At 41.2% G+C, this 18,317-nt stretch overlaps 1 protein-coding gene across 4 annotated transcripts in view; it reads left to right on the top strand.

The window, feature by feature from the left end:
- MTCL1 (microtubule crosslinking factor 1) overlaps positions 1 to 18,317 on the top strand; it is a 104,818-nt gene that overhangs the window by 65,249 nt on the left and 21,252 nt on the right. For 3 of the 4 annotated variants that reach the window (XM_050708923.1, XM_050708921.1, XM_050708924.1), the window contains 4 exons: positions 3,536 to 3,628; positions 6,814 to 7,044; positions 8,683 to 8,871; positions 14,679 to 14,846. In XM_050708923.1, the coding sequence (XP_050564880.1) occupies positions 3,536 to 3,628; positions 6,814 to 7,044; positions 8,683 to 8,871; positions 14,679 to 14,846 (681 nt within the window). The remainder of the gene's footprint in view (positions 1 to 3,535; positions 3,629 to 6,813; positions 7,045 to 8,682; positions 8,872 to 14,678; positions 14,847 to 18,317) is intronic. The other variant, XM_050708922.1, reaches the window with a different exon arrangement.

The raw sequence follows: 18,317 nt of genomic DNA, 5'->3' as shown, positions 1-18,317 counted from the left end.
AATTTCCAGGCAAACTGAGGTTTGAAATAGCTATGGTAAAATAGAGAAAACAGACAAGTAAAACGCAGCCATACCTCATGGTGCATGGCAATCATAGTAAAGCAGTCATTGTAAAAACGTGGTTTTATGTGAGCTGAAAAGTAACCTGAAAAGCCTTCAGCGTGCTGACAGGGGCAGAAAGATGTTGGTGGAGTGAGCTGTGGTGAAGCCCCCAAACTGTGCATGACTTTTCTCTGACTGTCCTCTTGAGGTAAAGACATCGGCGTGGATTAGCTTGTTCTGGAGTGATAACAGGTGAGATAAAATGACTCGGCAGGAGGACTTGGCACCATCTGTCCGAGATGATGAGGGTGAAAGTAGACCTGGAAATGAAATAATTTGGGTTTCATTGGAAACTTTTGGTCGTTGTGGAGCTGCAGAAGAGGTGCACCTGTTTCTGTGACACTGTGTTGGAGTAGCACTAGCCTGTAGTTCTTGTTATAGCGTGTTTCTGTGTCTCGTTGTAGTGAGTTTGTGTCCTGTTTCTGTGGTGTCGGTATGTTGTGTGGTGGCTATCACATTTGGGGTGTTTTCTGTTCCTCCCATAGCGCATCCATTAATGAGAAAAAAGGAGAGAAAGAATGGAAATTAGCAGGATATCAACTTTCATGTTGATTTTGTAGCAGTGTTGCTTTACAAAACAAAAACACAGTTGTGCCACAAACTGCATCCCGCTGATTAGATGGTAGGGGCCTGATTTCCACATATGAGCAAACAGGCATCCACCAATGCAATGTCAGGTGCCTGAACTGCATATACAAATATGTATGCATTCTATATTTACGATGCAGACATTTAGCAGCAATCCATTAGGCCCTTAGGCAGCCTTATCTTCCTTGATTTGAGCAATACTAATCCCGCTGCTCTTACTAGAAATTACATTATATGAAATGACAGACTGTGAAGAGCCCTCAGGTTGCACTGGAAGAAAAAGGTTGTGCAGCTCTGCATTCATGCATTAGTTGATCTTCAGCATGTTTGCCGCTTATAAAAATATATCATCCTTGAACAGGCAAAGCAATTGTAAAAGGATTTGCACCGTTGAGTGTGCATGTAGTAGCATATCTGCCTTTGTGATGTATTTAAACTCTTCCTAGTAATTACAGAAGTTGTCATGTAATCCCAGTGCCCAAGCTTCCTGGAACTTGGCTTTGCATGGGCTGCATGTTTTAAAAAATTTGCACAAGTTCTTCGTTTTCTTGTCCTAACTTTGCAGACACGAGATGTTCTCAGTGTATATGTAACTGTGTAGCTCCAATTAATATTAGTCTGAATTGCAACATACGATCTCGTAGCAAATCATTGTTGATTGGAAAACACAAGTGCGAAGTGAATAGTGAAAAATTCAAACCTTGGCTTCCTGGGAAAAGTTTTTGCTGCTCTGATTCAGCTCCCAGTTTCAGGAGTCCAAAAATGAGCATTATTTCTAGCTGCCCAAGTAAGTAGTCCTATTACTCTAGAGAGAGTCACATTAAGACCAGTTATACTTCCTATATATTTCAAATTAATAACATATTCATTTTTACAAGAATTGTGCTGTCTCCATTTCCTGAGACACGTTATAAGACTTTTTAAGTGATTATTAGCAACAGGAGAGAGTTGCCATGTTGTAACTGTTTTTGCCAGAAACAATTTGCATGATTCTGACTAATTTTGAACTCATAAACAGAAGAAACACACCTTTTTTTAAAATTACACCTGAATTAATTGGGTACATTGGTTCTTATTTATCATGTTCCTAAAAGAAGCCTCATCAGAAAAAAAGAATGCAGAAATTACTGATGAAAGTAATTTTTCCTTTGTTGGGTGAGATGCACCTGAGTGTAACTATCACATGATTTACAAATAATTGCACAGAACTGTCAAATCCCATTGCAAGCACTTCTTTCCAAATTATTTCTGAGACCAAATTGGCCTTGTGCAATAAAACGTCTGCAGACACGTTAATGCCTAAAACAAAATGGGTAAGGCAGATAATGTGGTAGCTTGCTCTCATCTCAGTCACCTACACGCCTTTCTGCATGCTGGAAGTGTCACTTCTTCAGGTACAACACAGACGTGCACAAGTCAGTAAGGGTGTCAAGTGAAGAAGGAACTTAGAGGGCCCAGAAAGTAGATGTAGGTGACTTCTGTTGCTCAGTGGAGTACAGTCCTGCGGGTGGTTTATAGGATAATTCTGTCTGCCTTATCTCCTTATTCCCTAAAAGAGGACAGGAGCATCTGTTCCAGGGGCAAATAGTTTTTTGTATTTTGAGTAACCAAGACTGCTTTGAGTAACCGTGGCCCCAACAGCAGCAGGAGCTGGTTTTGCTTTCCAGAAGGGAGAGGAGAAGGATGTCAGGGCTGATGCCAAAGGGAGGATGGCAGTGCAGCCCCTGGGAGCCAGCATTAAGTCCTTGCACCTGCTGAGGTTGGAGCGTGCTGGACATCAGCCAGTGGAGAATTTGGGTTTGTGCTTCAAAGCCTGAAGGGATCCCTTCTTTAAGTGCGTCTTTACTCTGGGAAGTAGGCAATTGGTGCCGCAGAGCTTTGTGTGGTCGCACTCCTGGTGCGTGTAAAGAGAGCCTGGCTGAGCACCACATTGCTGCAGGCAAATCAAGTCTAGCTCCAATGTGAGAGAGAAAATGGAGGATGTAGAAAGCGCTGGTCAGGAGTGTAAGTGCCATGAGATTAATTAGCACAGTATAAATAATAAGGGCTGTGACTCTGCCTTCTTGGATCTTTATTTTTGAATTAAGTAACCGTCAGGAACAAAGTGGATGGGATCCCAAATTTATATTCAATGTAAGATTGAAATTATTAAGACAAAAATAGTGTTGGACCTGGAAGGGGAGATACTTAAGCGTAACGGTCAGATCTCAGGCTTACCTAGCTTATCACCATGACATTTATAGAGTAATTATTTTGAGTGGAAATTGCAGAATGAAGTCTACTTGTGCAGAGAGCTGTTCTGTAACTGAAGAAAGGGACTTTTTATGCTCAGTTGGTTTAATAAATATTATCCCATTAGCTGTCTCCTCAGAAGTATTGCACATGAATAAATAATAAGGTGCAACATACATACATTAGATAAATCTTGTGCAGAGGTGTTTAAATTTTAAGGCATTGATTATCGTAGACAAATCTGCCACCAAACCTGGAATCCTGCTAATAGGAACTGATCTGGCAGGCTTCATTCAGGGTGAGCTGCCTCACCTACTTGAGTGCAACCCTGGAGCAGGGGCCTGAAGGGAAGAACACAACGAGTAACATCAGCATCGCAGCTTTAGCCTTCAGAAGAAGCCATGCAGGCAATTCCCACAGCCATGTAGGGCATTGCTGTTTATTTGCACACTGTGCTTTGGTTTTAACTACCAATAACCATGAGTTGTGCAGATGTCTGTCCTGCGGTTCTTTTCTTTTTCCTCTTTTTTCCACCACTGAGACCCACTTTCTGCTATACCTACCCCTTTGTCCTGCTGATCAGCTGAGGGGTTCCCATGTTTTACCTGTACAGAGTGTATCGATACAGGAGCTTCAGGCTCAGCTTGAGCAGGAGACAAGACTTCACCGAGAGGAGCAAGAAAAGTTTACAGAAAGGATCATTCAGGTAAATACGAAACCCGGCTGCTGGGAGAGACGCGTGACCCTGCCGCGTGCACCTCGCGGTGTGCACATTGTTTGTCAGGAACCTGGGAGCCACAGCCTGATGGCTGGGCTTTTTTCAGCTCCACTGGGTCCGTGGAGAAGCTGGAAGCTGGGCAAACACAAACTCAAGCCTATTTTGCAGCTTTGAGTCTGGTATCTCTGATTGTTGGAAATGAGTTTTGTCCTCCCCTGCGAGTAGCCCGTGTTAGAAGGAGGCCGTGGCACTGGCAGAGGAAATCAAGCTGTATGGGTTATTTCCTTCCAGACAGCCTTCTCAACAGATGAGTGCAAGGGGAAGCTGAGGCAGGGATGTGAAACACTGCACAGGGACTTATATCAGCCTTGTCAGTTCTCCACAAGTGAGGGAAGAGTACATTTGGTCTCTGGGAGCATGGTTTGGCTCTGTGCCTTTTTCGGGTCCCTGCTAGCCCAAAGAAAATCCAGCTCTTCTCTGATGCTGGAGGAGCTGTTGCACTCTTGTATCAGAGACACAAACCAGGATCTTTTGTATTCCTCAGTACATCATGTTTCCAACCCTCTTATTCATAGTTGGTGAATAAATCATATTTTGTTATATGAGCTCCCCCTGCTCTTTTGAAGGTTGGAGCGTATTAGTCAATTGTTTCATGACCTTGAGCTCCTAGAAAAAAAACTACAATCTGTTGCTCATTTTTTGCAGGCTATTGGCTCTTAACTGAAGTTTTCTTTTTAAGTTTACTCATAGACTAAATTCATCACAATTGCTGCATAGTATATAAAGCATTTATCCTTGTGCCAGCTAATCTCATAATGCCCAAGTGGTATCTCTCCATTTTTCATAAGTAGCTTTAATTTTCAGTTGATTTCTATAGGAGCTTTCTCATGGAGGCTTTTGAAGGCAACCAGTAAATTGATTTCCTTCCTAGTTGCCTTGGCCGTGAATGCTTTTTGGAAGCTATGCCCTCCTCAGATTTCTTTTCTTTTGCAATAGCGGTCCATTGAAAAAAGCACAGAACTCTGTGAAGCTACCTCCACCAGGGTCTTCTGCAAGAATTTGTGGCCACAGGGACTTAGACCATAACAGCTTGTAAAAACAACTAAAAATGAAGCAGAATCAAAGCTAACAATTCAAGCTAACAGCCAGTAGAAATAGAATAATAAAAACATCTTCTGGATTTTTCATTTTTTCCAGATTATGCCCATCCTGTTGATATTATTCTTTTTTTATCATCTTCCACGATTTCTGGTGGAAATGACTCATAGATCTTTGCTGTATTTAACCATAGCTCCATTTGGTGGAAGAACCTGCATCAACACAAAATCTGCTCATTTCTTCCCTTTAAAACTGAGTGTAAAAGAACCCCCTTTTTTACTATTTCAATTTTTTTTGTGACATTTAATTACATCAAATTGATGTATGGTATCAATGTATAGTCCCCATGAGTATTATCAGGAGTTGCGTGTATGTTTTGGGGGACATTAATTTGTTTCAGACTACTTTTAAGATGCATTTTAAACCCATTTAAGTTAGAAACTACTGTGAATCACCTTAATTTATTCAAGAATATATTTGTAAGCTTAATAGTTACTTAAAGAATGATTTATTTACAAATTTTATTCCGAAAATCTTCCAGCTCATTTAGATCAATGTTATGGATGTATGTTGAAGAACTTCTTAAGGCACGGTTGCATAAATGCTGAAAGTTTGTGTTATGCCAGAACACCTCATTTAAAGGGCAGAAGAGTCATTAGTAAATTACCTAGTGTGGGATAGTAGCCTGTGTCACCAGCATCAAATGTTGCTGTGAAAACCAAGCATAGATTTATAGCAGTATGAAGTGCTAGGTGCTCCATGCTCCTGAAGAAGAATCTCTGAAGCATTCTTCATTCCTTTGTGCATGTTGCTTATTGCAGGAATGTTCCTATGTTTAAATTGTTGTGGTCATTAGTTTGCTGTTATTAGTTACTTCATAGATTTCATCTATGGAGCTGGTCAAAGGAGATCCTGTTGTTCCACAAAATGGAAAGTAATAGAAACTGGCATTGGCAAGCAGTGGTTCTGTATTCTTTTTCTGGCTGCCTTTTCTTGATCAATCAGAACTACAACTTGGTTGAAGGGGAAATACCATCTCATCCATGCAGAGTATGAAATGCGGTACAACTAACTTGTATAAGTGGTGTTGGGCCATGGTCATGCCATGGTTTGATTTTTGACATGTTGAGGGAGAAATCATTTTTAAAGAATATTGTTTCAGATGAGCTTGTGTTGAAACAGGTGCAATTATATGTGTGCTAGTACTGAAACTGAGACCTTGTGAATGCCAAGTTGCAGCCTATTGCTGTCTCTTCAGTTCCTGCGTGTGTTTCTTATCTAGAAGTATTTTTCTTCTAGGCTCAGACACCTCTGAGTATGAACTGTGAGAAGTGAAGGACCAGTAGTTCTATCTGAGGTACTGGTGTGGGTCCTTGGGAAGCATTGCCCTTCCAGAAGGAGAAGGAGATGTAGTCACAGAGGAGGGGATGAGTCTGTGGCCAGGGAGGGAAGAGGTGAAGATAATATTGAACAGGTTGCCCAGAGAAGCTGTGGATGCTCCATCACTGGAGGTGTATCAGGGCCAGGTTGGTCAAGGCCCTGGGCAACCTGATCTAGTGGGTGGCATCCCTGCCCATGGCAGGGGGGTTGGAACCAGGTGATCTTTAAGGTCCCTTCCAACACAAGCCGTTCTGTGATGATTCTGTGAATATTCTGGACTGTCTTGAAGGGCAGCTGCAGTCCCACCTCCTAGGAATATATACAAACGCATTTAGCAGGTGTGATGTGTGCAGCAGTTCAGGGTGGTGCCTGTGCTGGGATACAATCAAGAGAAGAAAATATGAAGGGGATAAAATGTTTAAGCAGCAACAGAGTTCTCATGCATCTTTAAAGTAAACAAACCATCCACTTCCAGTGCAGATTACTTGCATGTGGTTATCTAAGCTAAGTTTATCAGCTGCTGTCCTCTAATTTCCTCAGCATGCCAGTTATGACTGCTGAGGAACCTGTTGAGCCAAACTCAATAGCTACTCACTATTGATGAAACTTAGAAATTTCAGTTTGTCCCACCCAACAAAGTTCAAATCCTAGAGACTCCCGCAGCACATTGACATTAATCTGTTGTTACATTAAAGCTGGAGGAGGAGCATATGCAGACCCTGCGGAGGAAAGATTTGGAAGTGCAGAGCTTGACTTTGCAGAACAAACTGGAAGAGAAGACCTGGAGCCAGGAGAAGAGCCTGCTGCACCAAGAACTCAGGCATTTCAAGCAGGACACCTTCCTCCTGTATGTCAAACTGAAGTGGCTGCTGAAACACTGGCGGCAAGGCAAGCGAACGGAGGAGGAAGGGGAGGACATATTAGAGGTAACTGGTGCACCTCATTAACCCAATGAAATTGCAAGCAGTGGGGTGTCCCTTCTTTAACTAGATTTTAAATACAAAGTGGCATCAGGAACTCTATAATTACTCATGGATTTTAAGGGGACACAAATCAAACTTGACTTTTTTTTTTCAATATTGACTTGTGCTAAAGGATATTTTGCATGATATCTTTCTGTTACAGATCACCTCTCTTTAAATCTAAACCCTTAACTAGTACAAGCATCTGGCCTTGAAAAAATCTCACATAGTAAATGAAGATTTAATTAGGTCTCTAAGATAAGACTCCTGAATAATTTTTGGAAGGAGAGATACATTTGTGAGCTGGTGGAATCAAATCTCTTTAGATAGATTGAGTGCTGTCATTTTTGTCATCATGTGCACAGTGTGTTCCTTATGAAGCCTGCAGCAATACAGATGGAGGGAAGCTCTGTTTTCATCTTGGCAAGAGAATTGTACAGTTTCTTGTGGGAACTTACAGTGAATCATTCTTGTTTGTTCCTTTTCCTTGTACACACGTCTATCACCGTCAGCAGCAGTACACCAGTAGTCATCTAAGTAATTTTCCAAGTAGAAACTAAATTAAGATCAGGAATTTCAGGAGTACATAACAACCTGGAATCCCTAAGCTGACACATTTTAGAAGGGGTGTGATAGCCAGAACTTGCACTGTGAAAAAGGGTGCTGCTAAATTGTGTCAAGCTGCATATCCAGAATTACCATTTGATTCAAAAACCTTACCTAAAGAAAACATAAGTAGAAAAACGTGCTTGTCCATTCTGACACTTTAACAAAAATTCTTGGGAATCATACATTGATCAGCAATCATTTGTCCTGCAATTCTGAAACCCTCTGCTAAGGCACCTAAGTAATTTTTTTCAGTATTTCATGTATCTATATACCCACTGTCTTTCAATGTTTGCTACATTTGGCAGAATGAGTAACCTTTCAGCTCTGGTAGGAATATGCTTAAGTAGAAAGCTCCAGTGTTTTTTATTCTGGATAAAAGGTGGGTGAGCATCTTTACCTTTATCAGCTATGGTATAATGAGTCAGAAACAAAAGATGAGTAGCTATTTAGAAATAATTTCATTCTACTTTACTTCAGCAGTACTAATTTGCTTCTGTGTAAATTAGCTCATCTTCTAATATCAAAATAGGTTTCGTTTTTTCACTGTTTTGATTTTTTGACTGGTTAATTTACAATCAGTCCACCTCCAATCATTAGTGCTATCAAGTGCTTTGCTAATGCAGTAGAGAGAATAAAGTGCTAGATAGGGATACTCCCTGATCTCCATGTTTTCATTATGCAATACCACCAGTGTCATGTCTAGTCTTTCACTGACGCATGGTGGATTATATCCATCATACTGCTTTGCAGTACACCCATCCTCTCAGCTGCCTAGATCTCCTATCTTGCAGGCCTGCATTGCATGTTCTCATATGCATCGTGTCATATGATATCACTCAAAGACCATTCCCTGTACCCTACAGAACAGAAGTCAATATATCCCACCTTAGAGCCCCAGGAGAAAATAATCCCTTCCCTTAGCCCATCAGTAGATTTCTGTGCACCTAGGTAAGTGGCTAAAAGTGTTGATGTGTCCCATCTCTTACATTTCAGATTGAGCATCTTGAGGCCCTCCCAGAATTTGGCATTCAGTCTGAGCAGAAGGCGGATGATGCAGAGCCAGAGGAGGAGGAAGAGGATGTTGTGTTCGCACTGACAGATTTCTCCCAGCGTCCCACTGTGGAGAACAGTGATCACGGACCACAGCTGCAGACTGCAGAATTACTACAGCAGCAGAAGCAGGTATCATACCATTTGTATATCATGTCCTGGGAATGGAAACTGTGGATTTTCCAATGGAATTCATTTTCTTCTGCTGTTGTGTTAAAAATCACCTAGACTCACACTTGTAAAACTACTGCTAGCTACACAGCAATTACAATGGATTTCATCCGTTATATTTATATTTAATCAGGAGCCATGTGATTGCTGTTCTCTTGTTGGCAGTTGCTATCAGTGAAAAATCCTATTTCCTCTTGTGGCTGTTTGCCCAGAAACATCTATCAGTATGTGATGGTTTGCAGAATTTACATGCTCCTCTTGCCTGAGCACATCTATTGTGTTCTACTGTCAAGCTTTTAGCAAGAGGTGATTTTATTTCCTCTAAATAATTTAAGAAACTAGTACATGTATTTAATGTTTCCCTTACAGATGATGAAAAAGCAATTCAAAAGTTCCTTCCTGTCACTGGACTTGTTCTTAAATACCTAAAAGCAAACCAATCTGACTTTTCCCTGACATCTCCTTTGCCCTGCTTATGTGTGTCAGAGCACTGCCATATATCCTAGCTTTCTGCTTTGTGCATCAATATACCAGCAGTCCTACCACTTACAATAAACATTCAAAGGGAGAGCATTAAGGCTTCTGTGAGTTCTTCTGGTGCATCTTGTATTTTTTAAATGGAAAATGTGCAGATGACAACATCCTGTTACATGGAATCAATTGCAATTAGAAAGAGAATGGAGTGAGAATTATGTGTAAAACACAAATTCAGTGAAAAAGGTCTTGAAGGTTTCTGTGTTATGCTCAGTACCTGTCCAGGCCCCTGACTTGGGAGCCCAATCCACAGTGAGAGCTCTCAGACGAATACATCCCAATGATCGCATTACATTGCTGGACCCACTGCAGGCTCTTGGGCTGGTATGTGTCTTTGCATTTCAGCTCTTCGCCTTGCATTCTCCAAACTCTTGGGGCTATGTACAATCTGTTTACTTATTATCTATATGGTCTAATAGATACACAGCAGACAACAGTAAATCTCTGTCCTATAATAAGGCTAAACTTGTAGGTGCTGGGAGATGCACAGGCTGCCTTGCAACCAGCCTCACTAATTCAAGGTGTAACTTCATACAGAATTTCCATTTGAATAAAAAATACTAGAGAACAAAAACCTGTGGTCTTTTACCACTTCATATTCCATTTTACATTTATATACTCTTTTGCTTTCCTTTTTAATTGTACTAGCTGACAACTCTACTCTCTAGCTGATTTTCTGTCACATGTGCTACCAAGGTAACAAAAAGTTGATCAGTTTGGCATTTGGAAAGGACCTAACATTGCTAATACTGTGGGAGGTCAGACAGTGCTTTTTTCGAGGACATACCTTACCAGCCACCCAGACCCATCACAATCATCCTCTTGGCAAACTCTTCTCTTGTAGAGGCTGAAGAAGGCCATGGAAGAGATGCTCTTGACTACATCACTTAACTGTATTGCATTTGTAGGTTAATGTAAACTGAGTAAAATAAATGTAAATCAACATAATAACTCAGTACAACCTCTGTCCTATACTAACTGTCCATATAGATCTCTTAAAATGACCAAGAACATTCAAATAAATTATGTCCTCCTTGAAATAATTATTGCTTCAACATTAATCGCAACTAAAGCAGCAGAAATGGGAAGCAGAATTGCATATAATTCATTTTTATAAACTTTGCTAGATGGTTTAATGCAGCAGCTCCAGCTAATCTTGCTTAAAGAAATGAGCCATAGGAACAGACCATGTCTCACCCCTCTTGATATTCAATAGTGCGTGATATCCAAATGACCTGTGAAGATGGAATAGGTTTCTTGCCTTCCCACAAAGAAAAAAGTGGTACTTCAACACTGCAAGAGTGAGTGTGTTTGCTAAGACATTTCTCATTTCAAGTACTATTATGTGTTTTGCCTGCTCACTCTTTGTTATAATGTGCTGAATCTTCAAACAAGCACTGTATGTACTGACCAGCAGGTAAAGAGGGGTTTCAGTGCTGCAGTTCTGGTACTCTGAGAGTATCACAGACCCAGAGCACATCCTTCCTGAAGGGGTGGATGTCAGCAGCACTCAACTCCCAGTACACCACTGCCTAGTCAGACTACATTAAAAAAGCTCCCAGGGTTTTGGAGGAGGTCTTCTGGAGGTCCCTTAAGCTTTCAGCTGGAAATAAGCACTGTTTATACATTGAAATTGGGGTGAGTGGTGAAGCTAGGAGTCTACAAGTTTTGCACCTGCCCAGGAGAGTGCTAAGTTGTTGGTTCTGCTTGGTGAGCTCCAGGATGATATGCATCAGCATTTGTTTCACATTAGGAAGGAAAATTTTCAATAGTCTAAGAGTGGCTGAGACAACTAGGTCAGAAAAAAAGAAAAGGCTTCCTGTAACTTGAAGTAACCCATGCTTATTTTTAACACTTAACGTTAATATTTAATGACTTGTATTTTCAGCCTGCATTCTTACTGCTGACTTTCTTACCTTGCCTGAAAAGTGAAATAGCTTTGAGAAAAATTATAACCCCCGAGGCCTTAATTTCAAAAAGCAACCTTTAATGTTACATTATTATGATTTGAGTTACTCAACTTGATGGAAAGTACATGCCTCACTTGCCTAGGATTTTTATGTGGCTGGTATGTGAAGGGATGAAGGTACAGCAGAGGGGAAAGGGGAAATAAAAGGTTAGTTGATGAGAGGCAAAATATGTGCAGACTCTGAGAGGAGCCAGTTCATCTTTCTCTTCATGCTGCTTTTGCTTGGGTGCCTCCTGTCCCAGCCAGACCTTGCTGACATAACCCAGATCCCTGGAGCTGGCATTGTCCCATGGCTGATAGCTGGGGCACATTGCCAATGGGTTGGGCAAGGAACTGGCAAGGTTCAAGAGCCATGAAGGAAGTCTGGTGAAGATAAGCTGGCAAGTCAGGCTGGTGGTCCTGCAGAGGAGGTCTTGCTGTAAATGAGCATTTCAATGTGTGTAGTGAGAAATGAGGGAGAAGTACCTGCAGAAAAAAGAAATTACTTTGGTTCAGTTGAGCAGAAAGAGTGGAGTGTCTGTTGGGTGGTGTAAGTACAGGGAAGAAGAAAAGTTTAAACATATGGGGTCCAAAGGAAAAAGCATTGAAAAGGAATACACTCATGTATTGCTGGTAGTTGGGGGGAGGTCAAGAAAATCCCCAGTTAGATCTTTTTTTGCTCATACATTACTTGTTTTCAACACATAGGTAAGGAAAAAGCCCACAGGAATAGTAATTAAAATTTAAATGTACTAAAATCATTTGCACTGAGACCTAGCTTCACTTTCGCCTAGACCTCTGACTACACAGAGAAAATGCATGGTTCTTGTTTTCTGTTTAGGCTTCTGGCCTCGTGGTTTTGATTGACTACTCCACTAAGCTGCTGGTAATACCAGACTGTGGCAGAATTCTGAAGTAAAATTCTCAAAGAAAAGAGAATTGTGATTAAAAGCAGAGCCAAGCTTCAAACAACAGCTCTGGTCCCAAACTTTTCTACTGCTAGAGGCTCCCATCTCTAGGGGTGACTACTTATCAAAGAGTCCAAAGACCTGGAATCTACCAGAGGTTTACTACATTAAGTTTTCATTTGCTGCCAGCTGTTGTTTTCTTCACCTATAAATCCTGAGTGGTGGATGCAGTAAGACTTCAAAGCACTTTTATAATTCTCTTGTCCTAGACCAGTTGTGAGTCAGTTGGGTTCCTCTATGCTCAGAAGTATGGCAAGGTACTAAAGAGACAGCTCCTTGCATGGGAGGCTGCCCAGGGAGTCACAACCATGCTCCATTTATTCTGCCTGCACAACGTCCCTGGGAGGAACAGAAACACCATAATAGTCTTTATTTTGTATCTGTGGGACTTATTCTCATGCAGAAGCTGTTTGGCAGTTTTAGCAGCAGCAATCTCAGACATGTCTAGATGTAAATGTTGTATTTCAGAACACATTGTCTCAGAAGTACTTCGTCTGTTCCCTAAAAACACTCTAGTTTGGCAAACCAGAGAAATAATCTCACAGAGCTCTCCAACTTCAGACTGTAAATACAAAGTCATGCAAAAGAGAATTCTCTACAGGAATTAGAAGTATGTAACCAAAACTGGATTTATATTGGCAAGTTAATTAAAATCCCAGCAAGCCCAAGGGGCACCTGGGGTACTTGTCTCATAACAACGACATTGATGTAATGCCTCTTGAAATGTGTCCTCATCCCAGTAGTCTACAAACCTGTAATGAGGCTCTTTTGGCTTCTCTCTGTACTAGTCCATCACTTCTTTCTTCACAAAACCTTATTTTACAGGACTCTAAAGCTAAAAAAAAAAGTATGCACAGGAATGAGGGATGTAGCTTGCTTTATTCTTATTTGGTTTTATTTTTCTTCTCCCTCATTTCCCTTGTGGAGCCTTTTGATTACTTTGCCAAGTAAAGCATACCAGCAAGCACAGAATGGGGCTCCTGAATAAAAGCACTTAATAAGCTTGTGGGGTCAGGGTTTTCAAAAGAGGGTGAGGCCAGATTTTGAAGCACTCAGTACCCAGCAGCTCCCATTGTAACAGACACTAAGGCCAAATCTTCAGAAGAGCTCTAATTCCGATTATTACACAAGAATCTTGAGATGTTTGGAGAATCTAGCCTTAATTTTCTATCAGAATAAAAATTCATGGGGAAAACATAAAATCTCATTGCATATTGAAAAGTAGGAGACTTTATATGTATGATGAAGACTGCTGCTGTGTAGTAGGAAACTGCTAATTGGCATAAAATGTTAATGGAATTAATTCTGCTTCTGTGAGTGTGTTTCTTATAAAACCCCACATACTGCACCATCACATTTCATTAGCCCAAACAGATTATAGGTCAGTCAATGAGCACCTGCAGTCATCCTGCAGTCATTTCCACGTCTGTTTTGTTGGTTTTTTTTTTTCCTAATGAACCAAATGTCTTGGAAAAAGTAGAGCATGCTTGTTTGTTTTTTAAACATGTGCCCTGGCATGTCTGCCTGGTGATTACAAAAATGGGTGAGGTGGGTTCAGTGATGCCAAAAATCTGATGAGGACATGAAATCAGATTAGTTGTATGCATAAAATTCTATTTGTATTGTCATTTAAAAAAAAGGATATGAAAAATTGTTTAGATTTTTGTGTACATCTGTTTACTTGACTTGTCTAAAAGAAGTGCCTGTGTAGGTACTTCATGAAACACCAGATAAGAGGAATTACAGGAAGCCTCCACTTGAAAAAAAAAAATAAAAATTAAAATGAATTAGATTATCATGTAAGAATCAAGACAGCTAATTTGAGTTAGGCCTTTCCAAGGAGACTAACACACTCATGAGAACCAAGTGATTAAATACTGAGGAGTGCAAAATGCATTCTAGTGAAACAGCTTAGCAAAGATACTCAGATCAAAACCTCACTTTTTTCCTGATTAATTTTGTCTGATAATAAAAAGCTTTGAAAATTAATCACTTTCCTTTACGTGTCGTTAAAAAACATCTGAGGTTTGATGCTGAGCAATGACTATATGTATGAGATGCACAGCTACCCAAAAAATTTCAGCAATGGTACCCTATTTTTGCATTCCAGTATTTAAGGAGACATTATTGCAGATGGCTTCAATCCTGAAGGATGCTTAGTGCCTTTTTCAGTGTGACTTAAATATCTTCTAGCAAAAAAAAGTAGACACAGAAGACATTGCCTTTGCAATGGACATGCAGGCATTTTTTCCTCTTACAGATGAAACTGGAGCCTAAAGTCAACCGATGACAACATTTGTTTTGCTTTGTTCTGGCAGGCAAGTGAAAATCGGAAACTGCTGAACGCTGTGAAGGGTTTGCTGGATGACTTCCGCTCGGAGCTGCGGGACGACGAGCGCGAGCGCCATGGGCTCCAACAGCAGTATGCCCTGGAAAAGGCAGCCTGGGAGGTGGAAATGACTGAGCTGAAGTGCCACCTAGAACAGGTAGCGTCCCTCCTGCATCCAACACCCGTGAAGGATGGCACATTCACTTAATGAAACAGGAAATCTTTGAGAGTCAGGAGAGATGCCACTTTCACTCATTTTAGTCCCATGCCTGAAAGCCCCCCAAAGTCATGACTCGCCTTTTGGGTTCTAGGTGTCCCTGTAAGAGTACTTGTGTAGTAGGTGCTGTGTAATGTAAGTGAGGATGAAGGAATTAAACCTCTTCTAGTTGTATTTTCTCAGAAGAGCTGGCTGGTAATGCATCAGCTGTGATAATGAGACATGCGGGTTTCTGTATTTATTGGCATTTATAGGAGAGAAAATGTCTTGATGTTGGCATGCTGACAACTAGCTCATCACTGTACCTTGGCACATAGGAACTGCAGCGTTTGATGCATAGGCAAGAAAAGAGTGATTTAATAATACTGAAGCATAGATCAGTTTGTTAGTATTAAACCGGCCAGTAAAAGCTGCTGGTTAGTGATGGATGGTACCCCACTGAAGAGAGAGCTCTAGCATCCACCATAACTCACTATTAGAAGTATGTGTATAAAATCTGGGGCCAGGTGCTACAGTGCCATGTACTACTGTTCACAGAAGATGTACAATTTCTGAAGCAGTAAGAAGACAAGTAAGGAAAAAAGAAAGAAAAAAAAAGAAAAAAGGAAAAAAGAAAAAAAAACAAGGATTCATTTCCAAAGCTGATGGCATAAAAGCTCTGATGTACCACATTGAAGAGAGGAGGAGTGGAAGAATGAGCATGTTCAGATTCGAGAAAAGGATTTGCAATTGTAGAGCTTCTCTGCAGAAGACAGATATAATACAAATATTCACTGTTGGGAGGGTGGTATATTTAGGAAGATTCACTGGACATCTCAGCACTGTCTGGAGACCCACAGTGATGCACAGCACTGAGTTTGTGAGCACTTATTTTTCTGCCCAGGTACTGTAGGCTTGTTTCCCAGAATGAACGAAGAAGCTTTCATTTTAGCAGAGTTTTCTCTCAGCGGATTCGAATTCTCAATTCAGATCAGCTGCTTCTTAGTGCACACAAATTTCCAGACAGCAGATCATTTGAAAAGAGAAACAAAATCAATCCCCATTTTCGGTCCTCCCAAAATAAAACTGTGATGACAGTTTTACCTTAAGCTAGAGATGGCAACAAAGAACAAAACCTAAAGAAAGCTATTTTGAGAACTAACTACCAGTTTCAAGCTTGCCTAGTTTGCGTTTGCATGGGTGATTTACTCCTGGACTGCCACTTTGGCTGGTGCTTGGCAAGCAGGACAGTGCTGCTCTTCCTGCCCAGGGACAAGATAGATTTGCACCCTTCCTTCTGGTGACTTTGTCAGGCTTCTTGCCATCACAACAGCTCTACTGGTAATAATCTGTAACATATGGTAGTTTCTGAGCCGTGGGTGTTACTTTTTGCATTTTTTCAAGCAAATGAGAAGAATAAAACTGATCAATATTTAAGACATAAAGCTGACTTCCTCAGCAGATTCCCCAAGCCACATTTATATTTCACAGTAAAAAGGGGTTCCTAATGAAGTAGCATAAAGAGAGTACATAAATCATGAGAGTGTCAATTAGGATAGTGCAAACAACGTGAGTGTCCCACTGAGGTCTGTTGTATGTGCTCACAGTTATAAGAAAGCAATTAAAAAATGGAATAGAAAAATAATAATATGATAAACATTAAATAGAAATGTAAATATGAAATTGACTCAAACTATTGTTAATGATTCCAAATATGGAATTTATTTTTATAAACATTTATTTTTATAACCTATGTTATAGGTCAAGTTTCAGGATCAAGATGTGAGGAGCTAGTAAATAACACCTAAATTATCAGCATTACATAATGTCATGTTAACATTTGCTAGTCTGTGGCAATATGTGGAATAACAACATCTTTAGCTAGACAGCCAAGCATGTCACGGCAGTGTGGGTAGGAGGGCCTCTCAGGATGTCATTTTGTCGTTTTCATTGGTAGTGATGAAGCAGCGGGCTGTGCAGCACTCCCACCGTAGGGGGGTATAAAACTGCCCGACCCCTGACAAGCCCATAGAGAATCAAGGCCTTTCTTGTCTCCACTGTTGTCTGTACTGTCACTGCTTTCCACTTTTTTTTTACTTTTTTTTTTTTTTGTGAAGCAGTAGGTCAATTAAGAAGAGCGTTTTCCTCAAACGAGTCACCTCCTAATTAATAGTTACTGACAATGGTTTCGCATTTTGATGCTTTAACTCTCTGTATAGGAACGAAAGAGCAAAAGGAAGGAAGAAAACTCCTTTGTTGCAAAAACACTGCATATCAGAAATGATAATGTACTGTTCCCTGCTGCTTTTTGAGCTTTAGCACTGTGTATGTCATTAAAATAAAAGTCTTGGCTGTCAGAAATGCATGTACATCTTATTTGGCAGAAGGATCCTTCAGCATTGTTTTTAAGATAAGAAATAATGAGATTGCTCCTAAGTATGGGATCTTGATAACTGTGACCAACGGACTCTCAGTAATTCTCAGCCTCCAGCTGGAGAAGTGAAAAATCCCAGTATTCTGGGAACAAATCCTGCATAAAACAAAGGGGTGGCCAGCAGGTGGAAGGAGGTGACTGTCCCCCTCTGCTCTGCCCTTGTGAGGCCTCACTTGGAGTGCTGCATGCAGGTCTGGAGCCCCCAGCACAAGAAGGACGTGGGGCTGTTAGAGCGGGTCCAGAGGAGGGCCGCGAAGATGATCAGAGGGCTGGAGCACCTCTCCTACGAAGAAAGGCTGAGAGACCTGGGGATGTTCAGCCCGAAGAAGAGAAGGCTCTGGGGAGACCTCACTGAGGCCTTTAATACTTAAAGAGGGCTTATAAAAAGAGATAGAGAGTAGCATTAGATAGTGATAGGACAAGGGGGAATGGTTTTCAACTAAAAGAGGGGAGATTTAGATTAGAGGTTAGGAGGAAACTCTTCACTGAGACGGTGGTGAGGCACTGGCACAGGCTGCCCAGAGAAGCTGTGGATGCCCCATCCCTGGAGGTGCTCAAGGCCAGGCTGGATGGGGCTTTGGGCAGCCTGGTGTAGTGGGAGGTGTCCCTGCCCATGGCAGGGGGGTTGGAATTGGATGATTTTTAATGTCCCTTCCCACCCAAACTATTCTGTGATATGCATTGAAAATTGGCACATAAAGACATGAGCCCTTGCTATGACTCCAACCAGTGGTCCAGCTTTGGGATTCTTGGGGGAAATGCAAGCCATGGTGCAAACGGAGAGACATCTATCCACCTTAGCAGTTAGCAGGTTTGGAAAAGTCACATCTAGACTTTAATGCTAAAGAGCCACCACTGGACCCTTCCTCCATGATTTGAGCCATTTCATAAACACAAAGACAGACTGTCTCTTTGCCAGCAACACTCTTCTGCCTTTCACAGGCACTGAGAACTGTCTTCCAAGTGTAAAGGCACCACCTGACTGAAGAATGTTGTAG

This window comes from Cygnus atratus, chromosome 2 (assembly GCF_013377495.2).
Source record: "Cygnus atratus isolate AKBS03 ecotype Queensland, Australia chromosome 2, CAtr_DNAZoo_HiC_assembly, whole genome shotgun sequence".
NCBI classification, from domain to species: Eukaryota; Metazoa; Chordata; class Aves; order Anseriformes; family Anatidae; genus Cygnus; species Cygnus atratus.
Note: the sequence above shows the minus strand (reverse complement) of the source record. Positions and strands in the feature narration are given on the sequence as shown.